Consider the following 14,874-nt stretch of genomic DNA (forward strand, 5'->3'; position numbering starts at 1 on the left):
AGATGGACTGACCATCAGGGGGTGCTAAAAGCTCAAACTCTGATTCAAGCCAGCATCATCATGAGCAGTCATATAAAACTACCCTGCTGACTCAAACTCATGTAAGATGCATGAGGTTGGAAGAGAACACTGGGCTGAACTCGGGATGCTGATTGGTCTCTCTCTCGCTCTCTCTCTCTGTGTGTATCTCTCTCTCTCCAAAAAGTTGAGACTCCTGAGCTCAGGTTCAGATATGATGAATACTTCTTTTAGAGGACAAACATGTTTAAATGTGCATCATGCTTTGTTTGTGAGTAGAAACCTTGGAGGACGTAATAGCTGGAGTGAATCAATAGGAGTGAAAACTGCTCGATAACAACGAGTCAGCTTTTTGAGATCACAATTTACCCACCTGTTTTTTGGGGGGGTTTCATTTCTGTTAATCAAAATGCAACAGCCAGAAGCTCAGCAGATCACCCAGCCACCAGATACACAGATCCTTGATCCAGAAGGTACTGTCTGATGTGTTCTCTTTAATTGAATCCCTACACGGCAAGTAGTTTTTTTGACCCCAGAAAAGTTGAGGAAATGTAATCGAAACATTATTTTACAATGTTTTGATTTTTCACCAAACTCCCTTTGAGGGATTCTGCTAACTATAATATATTTGGTGTTTAGCTGATTACAGAGGCATGTAGAGCAATGTTGATCATACATGCAGATTTATTACATTGCAAACCAAATATTTGGGCTTGCACTTCACAAGTGGTTGCAATGATTTCTTCATGTTTTAACAGAAATCAACTAAAATAAAAAAAAAAATACAAAAATCACTCAAAGTCAGTTGGCTGCATCTCCAGCTCACCGGAGACCCTAACAAGGATACGCACTATAAATAAATGGATGGATGTACTTGAGTGCATGGCAGAGATCTCTGGCTTCCCTGCTTCAATGCCACAAATTAAAAAAAAATTTTTCTAGGACTGCTTGTAATTCAAAGACCCTTAAATTTTTGTCACTTTGGGAATCTTCAACAATATAATCTATCCACAGTTGCTTATGTGCGGAGGAGGAAAACAGCTCTGTGGGTAACTGTGGCTCTGCTGATTCTGTCCTTGGTGGTGTTGGCCGTTGGTTTGATCTCCGCTACTCGCACTGACAATATTCCCGTCGCAGGTTATTACCCAGGGATTATTGTGAGTGGCAAGCATGTGTTTACCTGCTCATACCTCCACTTTTGCAGTCCTGCCTAAGTTTATCAACTCAGACCACCTTTGCTTTATGTCCTAATCTAGTTGAGTTTTGGGGCATTTCTGGGCATCGTTGGCATCCATCTGGTAGAAAACCGCAGACCTATGGTAAGTTTCATGATCACCGTTATTCATTTAGTTATTTAGTTGTATTTGGGACAGCCACGTGACACAATAAAGATTTTTGTTGGCCACTGATGTGTAACCCAAACAGTTGCTGAAAATGACAAAATGTAACATATGTTGCATATGATGGATAAACAGAGTAGTTCGAAAGAACCAAATTGGAGCAAAAAACAAAATCAAATATGCGTGGAGCGCAAAAAATTGAAAGACTTATAATGAAGGCAACAAATGTTGTATGTATCTATATTAGCTTAACCCCCTACTATCAAAATTACTAAAATGGCTACAGCCTTCATGATTACTGTATTTTCCGCACTATAAGGCGCACCTGAAAGCCTTCAATTTTCTTGAAAGCCGACAGTGCGCCTTATAATCCGATGTGTCTTAAATATGGATCAATATTAGTTACTCATAGCATGACATTCTGGTTAGCTCAGCTCCATCTTGTGGATGCATATCGCAACGCCAACCACTAACACTACTACTACTACTGCTACCGCGCCTTATTATGCAGTGCGCCCTATACATGAAAACAGTTTTAAAATCGGCAATTCATTGAAGGTGCGCCTTTTACTCCGATGTGCCTTACATAGAGGAAAATAAGGTAAATTTTTATTTTCTCTGCACTAGGGATGGGAATTGATAGGATTTTTACGATTCCGATTCCATTATCGATATTGCTTAACGATTCGATTCTTTATCGATTCTCTTATCGATTCTAATTTGGGGAAAAAGAAGAACAAACGTTTTGATTGGCATCGAGTTTGTTTAATCAGAAGTCACAACCTTACAAACTCACAACAAGGTCAAAAGAGGCCCAAAGCCTCAATATTAACTGTGGCAATAAGTGGCAAATGCACAACAATGTTTAACATTTTACTGAAACATTTTTCTAATAGAAATAAAAAATATTGGTATATATTGGCATATACTGTAAGTCGTTGGTCTGCCGTTAGCAATATGTGTTAAACTTGCAGGGGTCCCCAAACTTTTTCCAGTGAGGGCCGCATAACTTTTCCCTTCTCTGATGAGGGGCCGGGGTCAGTTTGTAACAGAAAAAGTGTGACGATTGCAGGAGTGCCTAAATGTAAAAAAATATTGTTTTTCAGAAAGCCACAATCAAATAACCCTTTCTGGATATTTCACGGAACAAAAGTAAATAAAATAAAAATAATAATATAATATAATATAATAATAATAATTAATAATAATAACACTATTAATCAAATAGATAATAACCAAATAACCCTCTCTGAGTTCTTCACAGAAAAAGGCCATAAAATAAATAACACTATTGAGAAAAAAATATATATATATTCAAAATGCTCTCTGGCATTATTCAGGGGGCCGGACCAAATGTCGGGGCGGGCCGCAGTTTGGGGACCCCTGTTAAAGTGTATTATTTACCAGTATATAGACCCTACCCACGTGACGTCACAACTCCGCTCTCCTGAATGGTACCGCCCAATTGTCCGTCAAAACATAGTGTTAACCTGTTACGGCTACGTACATTCCTCCTATTTACGGCGTGTTTTTCTGCTCCTTAACATTAATAATCAAAATGGTGAAGGCGTGTTTGGCTGTTGGTTGCACTAACAGAGAAGATGGAAGGAGAGACTTGAGGTTTTACCGTATTCCGAGGGATCCAAAGAGGAGAGCGAAATGGACGGCTGCAATTCGACGTGAAAACTGGGCACCAAAAAATCACCAAAGACTATGTAGTAGTCATTTTATATCCGGTAAGAAGCATTTAAGATATACTTAGAGGGTTTTGGGCTGACAAATAACCACAATTAAGATCATTGCTAGGCTAATCGCCGACAACATACACGTATGTATGTAGTGAGAGTGCTATCGCTAAACCATATGAACATTAAAAGCCTTAACTCCATTGACAAACGACATGAAATACATTAGACTTGACAGTGGATGTTAGCAATAACAAAAGATTTTGAATTGAAAATTTTGTAACTCACCTTTCCAAGCACAAGATAGATTCCTGCCGAATTTTCGTGGATGAGGACCTGTTTCACCCAACCAGCAACAAAGTATTTATAAGCCTCCAGCTCTTGAAGTTTTTCAAATTTTCGTGAGAATAGGCTGATTTTGTGTGGACAAGATAATTGTAAATATCAGCGTAGCAGATGTCAGGCAGACAGGGCGAAGACAGTGGGTCGAAAAACATCGATTTGGGCATCAAATATGGATCTGGCGACTGTATAGAACGAAGCTTTTCCACATAACGCCTTTTATGCAACACATCCAGTGAGTTTACGGCATCAGAAAGCACCGGGTCTTCCATGAAATGCATTTTAAATTCCTCGATCAATTGAAACCAATGCTAATACAGAGACAAAATGACGGACAAGTGGGCGGAACCATACAGCGAGCACGTGGTTTTGTGACGTCGGTGGGTAGGGTCTATTGAAATGCATGCCTTTTAGTTTTTATGGTGCTTTCACGCTCAAGTGGGGGCGCCCTTGCGCGTCCTGACGCGAAGAAGAACACTTAACAGACACTTAAATCCAGTTGTGTAGTAGTGTGAACGATGTGCTAATGCTAGCGAACGCATGCTAACTGTGTTGTTATTACTGAATTAGCAGCTAATCATCGCTGATTTACGTTGATGCAAACCTGTTTGTTATTGGGGACGAAATTGATTTGTTTCATTTCTATTTTTAGTTTCACTCTTCAAGTGATGGTTGAATAAAGTCAGCAAATTATACCAATGTCTTCTGTATCCTAATTTCGGAGTTTAGCTAGCTGTATAGCTGTCTCGGTGAGGACAGTGTAGTCTATTCCCTCCCGATGCAGTTATCTCCACCTTGCAATGATTGCAAGTCGTTTTGTTGTAATTTTTCCTCGTGAAATGAAGACACACTTTCGAGCGTTTGAACCTACGTGCTGTCATTGTTATGTTTACGGCTGCAATGCTCGTGCTTCGTGCTAAACCATCGTAACCTTTCATTTTCACCCGCTTTCCTGGTGAAGTGTAGCCAGACTTTGGAGCGGATGGTTCTTGGCGCCATGCTAGTTTGATGCGTTTGGACAACAAGACAGTCACGACGCACTATGCGTCTTCAGGACTCTTTAAAGGGATCTTTAAGGCTTTTTCATTGTGATGTCGAGGCCTCGAAACACTAGGAACCGGATCCGAATTGGAATCGGATTTCGATTCCCATCCCTACTCTGCACCGAATGCTATAGAGAATGACATAACACGTGACTACTCTGTTGTACGATGTCGCCTCGAGTTTAACTTCATTACAAAATAATGAATTAGAAGAACGTTTGTGTCATGTTTTTCCTCCTACAGAAACCTCAGAATAAATGAAACATTCTATCAATACTACCAGGAGCTCTATAGCTCCAATGGACCTAGTGACCCCCATTTAATAGCAGAATTCTTTAGAGATTTGCCCCTTCCAACTCTATCGCAGGACCAGATTAGCGCTTTAGATGCACCAATACAGCAACAAGATATTGTGACAGCAATTAAGTCATTGCAGACCCAAAAATCCGCCGGCCTCGATGGCTGGCCGACTGAGTTCTATACCAGCTTTTCTCAACAACTAGCACCTATCCTCACAGCAGTATACGCAGAGTCTTTTGATAGGGGCTCTCTCCCCAACACCGTGAACCAGGCTAGCATTACTTTACTTTTAAAGAAAGACAAGAATCCTTTGGAGTGCTCATCCTATAGGCCAATCTCACTTTTGAATACTAACTACAAAATCCTTGCCAAAGTACTAGCACGTCGTTTAGAGGAGGTTTTGCCTGATCTAATATCACCAGACCAGATTGGCTTTGTGAAGGACAGGCGCTCTTTCTTCGGAGTTCGCCGTCTTTTAAATGTCCTGTACACTCCTAGTCAAGCAGACTCAGAATGCGTCCTCTCTATGGATGCGGAGAAAGCATTCGATAGAGTGGAGTTGGATTATTTATTTGAAACTCTGGCCAGATTTGGTTTTGGCGATAGATTCGTGTCATGGGTTAAACTGCTCTATTCATGCCCCTCAGCGACGATATTAACTAATAATCAACGTTCTGGACTGTTCAGATTACATTGCGGCACACGTCAAGGTTGCCCCCTTAGCCCTCTTCTTTTTGTACTAGCCATTGAACCATTGGCCGCGTCCATAAGGAAGGACCAGTGTATTAAAGGCATCTTAAGATACAACATAGAACATAAGGTGTCCCTGTACGCCGATGATCTACTGCTCTATATCTCCAAAGCCGAAACGTCAATTAACCATGCTCTGGAGCTTTTTTCCAAATTTGGTGGTATCTCTGGTTACAAATTAAATTTACATAAAACTGAGCTCCTTCCATTAAATATTACCAAGGCATCACTGCAAAAGTTCTCTGCACCATTCAAGATATCTGAGCAAGGCTTTACATATTTAGGTGTCCGGGTGACCAAGAATTATCAAGAACTGTATAAGAAAAACTTTTATGAACTACAACTCAAAACTCAGCAAGACTTATCTAAATGGTCATTTCTTCCACTCTCACTGGTCGGACGAGTGAACATTATAAAAATGTCGGTGCTACCCAAGTATTTATATCTTTTTCAGACTCTCCCCGTGCTCATCCCCAGCGCCTACTTCAAGAAACTTGATTCTATAATATCAGCTTTTATCTGGAATGGCAAGAAACCCTGTCTCCGGAAAGAACACCTCCAAAAAACAAAACACAATGGTGGTTTTGCTCTCCCCAATTTTCGCTATCATTACTGGGCTGCAAACCTTTATTGCTTGTCCTTCTGGGTATATTACTCTGTTAACAATGGAGGACCAAAATGGATGGAAATGGAGAAACTTTCATATAGTTCCTTGTCCTTGCCATCTGTGGTCGGTACTTCCATTTCTCAATCACAGAATATGCCACGCCACAACCCCATAGTTTATTACTCTGTTAGAATCTACATGCAGTTTAGAAAACACTTCGGTCTCCATAACATGAGTTTATTAAGTCCAATAGCATCAAACAACTTTTTTCCTCCCGCAATGCAGGATTCCACCTTCCAGGTGTGGCAACGACAGGGGCTGATGAATTTCGGAGATCTTTATATTGAAAACAAGTTTGCCTCCTTCCAACAATTGTCCCAAAAATATCGTCTTCCGGTTTCTAATTTTTTTTAGATATTTACAGACAAGACATTTTATATCAAGCTCCATCCCAGGGTTCCCAGATAAACCTCATAATAATGCAATTGATAGTTTGATGTGTTTTAACCCTACCAAGAAAAAGGCAATCTCGATAATGCTGACATCATTCTCCCATTTAAACCCCACCTCTACGTCCAAAATCAAAATAGCATGGGAGAAGGACCTTGACACTGCTATAAGCACAACTGAGTGGACAGAGGCCCTGAGGAGAATTCATTCATCTTCATTTTGCGCAAAGCACTGCCTAATCCAGTTCAAGATTGTACACAGGTCTCACCTTTCTAAATCCCGGTTGGCAAAAATCTACCCTCAAATTGATCCGGCATGTGACCGATGCAAATCAGAAGAGGCCACTTTAGCACATATGTTCTGGGCTTGTCCCAAGATACAACAATACTGGGAAGGCATTTGTAATGTACTTTCTAATACGATGAAGGTCAAACTCCCACTTAATCCACTTATATTACTCTTTGGGGTCATGCACGAGAGATTAGTATTACCTATCGGGGGGCGTAAAATCATTGCGTTTTCAACTTTGCTTGCTCGCCGCCTGATCCTTTTAAAATGGAAGGATGCAGCCCCACCGACAACATCACAATGGATCAAAGAGGTATTATTCCATCTGAAACTCGAAAAAATCAGATATGTGATGAGCGGCTCAGAACAAAAATTCCATAAAGTTTGGGGGGTCTTTCTCAAATACGTGGATCATCCTTCAACAAAGATAGAGGAATGAAAATTCTGTTGTATACTAACGGTCTTAAAATATTTACGCTTGATGTACATGTCTGTGACAGTTTTTTTTTTTTTTTATTATTATTTTTTTTTCCTTTTTTATTTTCGGTTTGTTTTCTGTTGGGAGGGATGGGGGGGGGGAGAAAAAAATGTCTCATATGGGTCTCTCTATTACTCTTTGAAATCTGAATAAACACATTCAAACATGAGAAACCATATTAAAACTAGCAATATATTTCCCTCCCTCATCTTTTTCCATTTTCAAACATTTTTGAAAAAGCTCCAGGGAGCCACTTGGGCCTCACTAAAGAGCCGTGGGTTGCTGACCCCCAGCTTATACAGTAGTGCATTTTAGGCTCATTCTGAAATTTCACTAAATATACAGTAGCTACGTACTTTATGTATAACACCTTTTTGAGGAGGTGAGACGGATACAGTAAATGGTTAATGGGGAAAGGAGACATGCATAAATGATTCTGGCACTGTCAGTTCCAGGTAATTGTTCCACTATAAGGAAAAATATGATTACTTTGTACCATGGTGACGTCTTCTTGCTTTCTGCCCCTGTTCATGACTGCATTTGTGTTCAAAGAGATTCTGATTGACTCTATTTCAGTGGCCAGAGTAGAAATTGAATTTGCATTGGTTGTTTGCTGAGTGGCCTTGTTGACTTGGGACGACCACGCAGTTTAAGTGCCTGTTTGTGTAATATGATACCCACATATGTGATCGTGCTGCTAATTTCAGCCGTGAAATGTTTGTGTTTTAGCTTCTGGTCTCTTAAGGTTTGTGATTTTATTGGGGGGGTTTATGGGTGAAACACGATAGTATAACAAGGGTCGCAATGCAGAAATCGCTTATGTCAAGGAGTCGTCAAGATTTTCTTTTTCAAATATTTACCATTTTCAAATTTTTTTTTCAAATTTTCTTTGTTTGGATCGATTTTTTTATCATCTAACATATCGGGGAAAATGCGAGAGTAACAAAGAAAATACAATTAAGCGATGGTTATGAGGTAGATATCTGTGACCTATTTACAGACACTATTTTTCTTCATTGTGACGTTATTTGTTTAAAAGTTTAAAATATGCGAGTGAATAATTTTTTAATTATTTTTTTTTAAACTAAATGTTAGACGTCAATTAATGATTCTAAGCTAAAAATGATAAACATTTCGAATAATAAATATAATTACTTCTTTTCATGGCTGGGTTGAAACAAAAGTGTACAAACGGTGGTCTCCAAGGTAAAACGGACAAATTAAAAATAGTTTGGGGGGGCTTAATGCACCATGAAACTGCTATGGCAACATATAGACATATTGTTCTATGAAAAACAACAGTTCTCTTGGCTTAAAATACAGCAGTTTATTTTAAAGAGGGGTGCAAAAGCAGAAACTGCTTTTTCAGTCTTGTCTGTGTTTTTTGCCATTTTTTTTTAAACTTCAACCGCTCACTCCTAAAAACAAGTTGATCATAATGCAGCATTATTTCAGTTCCCACTATGACTTCAAGACACCCTGCCAAATAGAAACGCTTTTTACCTGAGATGCTTGAACGGTTTTAATTAGAATGTCTGGAGAAAATGGAGATTTTTATTCTTTAAATATTCTCTGTGCTGTCTTTAGAAATGGTGAAGGCGACCAAGTGTGTGTGTGTGTGTGTAGTTAATTTTTCATGTGAACTTGATGGTGTAGTGTGACGGCTCAGATATACTTGTCAGTGTCGTGTATCTGATCAAAAGAACTGAGCAAAAGTAGAAGAAATACAGTAAATCATCAGTGCTATCAACTATTTGTTGCTGAATGTTAAATATAAAATCATATAAAAATGACTGCTTCTTGTTTAAGATCTTGGTGGTATGCAAATTAGATTATTTAGATCATGAAAACTAAACTTATCAAATAATATTTTTGAACAGAGCCAGAGTACACATACGGTAACCACATATTTTTAAATGTATGTGACAATACTATGTCTTGTGGTTTTTGACTTTTTTTCACCAGTAGTTTGTATTTGAAACTTTAATGGCACTGGATGGGACTCATGCAGGTGTCCGCTTCCCTCCTGAGACTTTTACTGTAAGATGAGAGCCGCCAAGTTGCTCTGTAAAGAAAACTGAAATGTAGCACAGTGACAAGTGCTGATGTGCAGCATGAAGCGTCTTCAGACTCTGATACACTCCAACACATAAGACATATACTATAGGAGCATTTTGCAAAGAAAAGTTAGCTGCGCTTGCAAACAAAGTCATCCGAGATTGAATTAATTTTTATCTGAGTTGAGAGTAACGATTTAAAAATAATAATAATCCCAATACCTGTATAGCTAAATGGCAGAAGCAAAAGGAATTCAATTCAAATGAATGAATAAACGAATGAATCCACTTTTCATGTATAAAATAATGTCTATGAATTAATTAACATTGAATAGTATTTGTCATCTGTTTAAAGATAAATTAGAGGCTAATTATTAGACCTCTTGGGGAAATAACAAATATATCAATCCAGGTTCTCTATTGTAAGAAAACAAAGCATTCTAATTTGATTTAAGCATGAAATTCTCTGTGCTCCATTTTATCGAATACCGTCGACTTTTCAACACACTAGCTTTTACTTTATGATTAGACGCTTCAGCAAACTAGAGTTCTGTTCTCGCCGACGTCCGCACTATATTTCACTGAGAAAAGTCCTCCCGGTCACCTTGCAGCATGAAGCGCAGAACTGTATTTTAGCTAACTGGCAACGGGATGTTCAATTCTTATTACCTGTGCTGTGGTGCTCTGTCACTGGACCAGTGAGCACTGTAAAAAGACCTTGTAGTGACTTTAGTTACAGCATGTATAAAACACATTTACCTCGAGACAGCTTGTTACGCTAATGCACTTCTTCTAAGTTTGCTGCTTTGCATGGTTCTTCCAAGCAAATGAAGGGCAGATTAGAGGCTCTGTTTGGAGGGCATAGGTGTGTTTTATTTGCAGACAGCTGCCGCTACACTAATGTGAAGTCATGCATTTGTCAAGCTCCATTGTCTGTGCTGCTGGCCTCATCTCCCACTTGGAGCCCATAAAAGTCGAGGCATTTAAACAGCTAATGAAGTGGAGAGTCTGGGCTGGGAGTAGATAAAAACCCACACTCAAACTTGATCCTTATTTTCAACCAGGCTGTATTTCCCTCCCATATCTTCAGCCATCAACATTCAGAAATCTTTCTCATGTAAGACATAGATTCAGTTCTCTAACATAATTGATCATTTTATTTGGTTTGATTAGAAATAATAAGTAGATAGTTGGATTTGGATTTGTACCTCATTCACTTCCAGCCATTTTCACTGGAGCAAGGCCCTTCGCTACCGGCCGTTTTACTGGATTTTGACTGATGCAATTTTCCTATTTCTGATGAAAAAACTGAGAACTTGAGCTTTTTGTGAAAGCGTACATTTCAAACATAACTTTGACTTTAACACAGCTATTTTTTGCTTTAGTTACATCCCAAACATCTGAATAATGTTTTCCTTTTACAAAATAAGATAAACAACAAGACAAATAGAGTTTTTGATAGCAAAGTAACAATTTATTTACACATAACTAACTGAAAGATGACGCTGTTCCGGCCACGACAGCCGGTTTAACTTTTCCCTCATCGCCGCCTGTCTCATAAAGATGAATTTTTTTGAGTCACTGCGGGCTCTGCTCGCAAGCAGCACGGACTCAAAGGCATCGTCCGCTGCTGTAGTGGTCCTTGTCGTTCTGCTCGGTCGTCCAGCGCCTGGCATCCCGGGCATCCTACCGGTTGTTCTACTCAGTCGTCCACCACCTGGCATTCATTTGGTCGTCTTCCCAGCCGTGCGGCTTGGTCGTTCGTTGCCGTTGAATCGTGTTGCGGGACTTACCAAATGCGCTACTTCCCTCCAGTGGCCAGTTTTACTGCTTTAAAATTGATTTTCAGCTTTGTGCTTTGGAGCTAAATTGAATCAGAACCCATAGATGTCTTTTTTGAAAAAAAATCGTAAAAGACGTATAAATACATCTTTGGGAAACTGAAACAATTAAAAATGGAACATATTTATACGTTTTTGGGAGCAAATGAGTTAAATGAAAACAAAACAAACAAAACTTTACTCCAGGCCTACGCACTCACATTTGAGCATTTATAGTACACCTATGGACAAAATTGGTTTTGTTGTAGTTGGGTTTTTTTTGTTTTTGTTTTTTTATAACCCTGAAAGGGAACTCATTGGCTGCTGTTTCTTACCACTGTCCCTATTGGGGTTGTAGAAAGACACACACACAAAATCTTAGAGAAAGTGTTTCTATGACCTGCGGCTGGGACCAAATTTGGCCAGTTTTACAATGCCTTGATAGGCAGGGCTGTTCCTGACCAATTTGGTACCCAAGGCAACATACAGTGGTGAGAACAAGTATTTGATACACTGCCGATTTTGCTGGTTTTCCCACTTGCAAAGCATGTAGAGGTCTGTAATTTGTATCATAAGGTCTCTTCAACTGTGAGGGACGGAATCTAATACAAAAAAGACAGAAAATCACGTTGTATGATTTTTAAATAATAAATTTGCATTTAATTGCATGATATAAGTATTTGATACATCACAAAAATCGAACTTAATATTTGGTACAGAAACCTTTGTTTGCTATTACAGATACCGAACGTTTCCTGTAGTCCTTGACAAGTTTTGCACACACTGCAGCAGGGATTTTGGCCCACTCCTCCATGCAGATCTTCTCCAGAGCCTTCAGATTTCGGGGCTGCTGCCGGGCAACACTCCATATATTTTCTATCGGGTTCAGATCTGGTGACTGGCTAGGCCACTCCAGCACCTTAAGATGCTTCTTACGGAGCCACTCTTTAGTTGCCTTGGCTGTGTGCTTTGGGTCGTTGTCATGCTGGAAGACCGAGCCACGACCCATCTTCAAGGCTCTCACTGAAGGAAGGAGGTTGTCAGCCAAGATCTGGCGATACATAGCCCCATCCATCCTCCCCTCAATACGGTGCAGTCGTCCTGTACCCTTGGCAGAGAAGCAGCCCCAAAAAATGATGTTTCCTCCTCCATGTTTCACGGTTGGGATGGTGTTCATGGGGTTGTACTCATCCTTCTTTTTCCTCCAAACACGACGAGCCGAATTTAGACCAAAAAGTTAAATTTTGGCCTCATCCGACCACATGACCTTCTCCCATTGCTCCTCTGGATCATCCAGATGGTCAGTGGAAAACTTCAGACGTGTCTGGACATGGACTGGCTTGACTGGCTGGACCGTGCGTGCGCTGTAGGATTTTAATCCATGACGGCGTAATGTGTTTCCGATTGTTTTCTTCGAGACTGTGGTTCCAGCTCTCTTCAGGTCATTGACCAGGTCCTGCCGTGTAGTTCTGGGCTAATCCCTCACTTTCCTCATGATCAGTGATGCCCCACGAGGTGAGATTTGCATGGAACCCCATAACTAGGCAGATTGACCATCAATTTGAACTTCTTCCATTTTCTAATAATCGCTCCAACAGTTGTTACCTTCTCACCAAGCTGCTTGCTTATTTTCCTGTAGCCCATCCCAGCCTTGTGCAGGTCTATTATTTCATCCCTGATGTCTTTACACAGCTCTTTGGTCTTGGCCATTGTGGAGAGGTTGGAGTTTGTTGGTTTGAGCATGTGAACAGGTGTCTTTTATACAGGTAACAAGTTCAAACATGTGCAGTTACTTCCGGTAATGAGTGGAGAACAGGAGGGGTTCTTACAAAAAAACTAAGAGCCGAAATATTTACTAGTTGGTAATGTATCAAATCAGTTAAATACAAATGTATTATTTAAAAATTATACAATGTGATTTTCTGGATTTTTGTATTAGATTCCATCCCTCACAGTTGAAGAGAACTTATGATACAAATTACAGACCTCCACATGGCTTGCAAGTGGGAAAACCAGCAAAATCGGCAGTGTATCAAATACTTGTTCTCCCCACTGTATTATTTAATTAACTTTGGCACTTTTAGGCAAGGCAAATTTATATGAATAGCACAATTTAACACAAGGTAAAAGTGCTTCACATCATGAAAATCAGCAAGACACAATTTTAGTCCCCCATACACTTTGTCCAGCTTTCTCTCAAATGGGAGAGGGAGTAAATTTAACCAACACTAATCCATAGCTGGCTGAATACTGAAAATATTTGATACAATATAATGATACAATATAATTTATCTTTAGCAGTATGTCATCTCAACTCTTTGTAAATAACCGCTACCTTGCAATTGTGCTAAATATACGTGTTTATGCAATTAAAAAAATTATTTTTCATCACAACAAACCTCTGTCTTTTTCACGTTTATGCTCTCCTTTTTTCTTCTTCTTTCTAAAAGGACTTTTGTCTTTTCATGACGTCGTCACTGTAACGTCACTCAATTGCGGAAGCTAAAAATAACACCTTTAGGTAGCTCACTGGTCTGCGTAGAGGTGATGGAGATTAGAGACAGTGGTAAAATTACCGCATCACAGCAAACAGTGAAACGGGCAGAAGGTGCATTAGAAAAATGATTTCATTATTATTTAAAGACTGATTACTATATGTATTATTGTTCTTTTGTTTTATTGTCTTGTATAATTTTTGAATACTGCTATCATCAAATATTATTTGAACGTTTTTCTTGATGCCCTTTTGCCCGTTGCATTTTCCTAGCTCGCTTTATGGCCCGCACGGGTCTACTTGATAACCTTGAATTTACAGTTAATCAGGCACTTATTCATGGCACCTAATATGCAATGTAACTGAGCCTCAGTCGGTGAAATTCTCCTTTCTTTGTGGCTGGTTTTCTTTTCCATAGGGTTACCATGATTTAGCAAGAATTAGTCAAACGCAAAAAGACACCAAATGGTAAAAAAAAAAAAAAAAAAACATGATTACCGCAACAACTTGAAATAGACAATTTACTAACCAAACGTCACAGTACAGCTGTGTAGAGACACTTTTATTCCATGTTATTTGAGAGAGGGTGTACGCAAAAAAAAAGAAAGAAAGAAAAAACGAACAAACCGTATTTGCACAGCTCGAATATATATCAATGATAAACAGTTGGCGGGCTGTACATTTCACATCTAGGTCAGTGATGTCCTACTTTGTCCTCATTGAATAAATACCCTCTTATAATTCCATCATTTATGACACCACGGCTGGAGAAATAATGTACACACTTATACACCACAAAATTATGCATTACCTTAATCATGTATATCATGCGGAGCTTTTAAAAATTAATAAACCCGCATCAGCAATTAAAGTTTACCACTCTATGGGGTACTGTCAAATTTACCTGTTTGTTAAGCTTTGTGTCCTCCAAGGTTTTTAAAAACATCATAGCTTGTGAGTGTCCAGATGTGCTTTGTGGCTAGTTACTTCCTTGTTTAAACAATTTAAAAGGGATATTCAGAATTTTTTACATTAGGCTTAATCTTCAAGTTAGCGGGGGTTTAATTAGTCCGTGGAGTTGGTTTCAACAAATTCCGTGCAGTTTGATAGTTTCGAAGCTCCAGAGTGGCTAAGCTAAAAAGTCAATGGGGTTTGCTATCATGCCAATAAAAAACGTCATATGCATGCATGAGAATCACCAA

General features: G+C 39.3%; 1 protein-coding gene across 1 annotated transcript in view; it reads left to right on the plus strand.

The window, feature by feature from the left end:
- Window positions 1-268: 268 nt before the first annotated feature.
- LOC130920238 (transmembrane protein 255B) overlaps window positions 269-14,874 on the plus strand; it is a 28,855-nt gene continuing 14,249 nt past the window's right edge. Inside the window, exons 1-3 of the mRNA XM_057843297.1 lie at window positions 269-491; window positions 1,033-1,175; window positions 1,275-1,337. Coding sequence (XP_057699280.1) covers window positions 428-491; window positions 1,033-1,175; window positions 1,275-1,337 — 270 coding nt within the window. The 5' untranslated portion in view covers window positions 269-427. The remainder of the gene's footprint in view (window positions 492-1,032; window positions 1,176-1,274; window positions 1,338-14,874) is intronic.

The sequence above is a fragment of the Corythoichthys intestinalis genome, chromosome 1 (assembly GCF_030265065.1).
Source record: "Corythoichthys intestinalis isolate RoL2023-P3 chromosome 1, ASM3026506v1, whole genome shotgun sequence".
Classification (NCBI taxonomy): Eukaryota; Metazoa; Chordata; class Actinopteri; order Syngnathiformes; family Syngnathidae; genus Corythoichthys; species Corythoichthys intestinalis.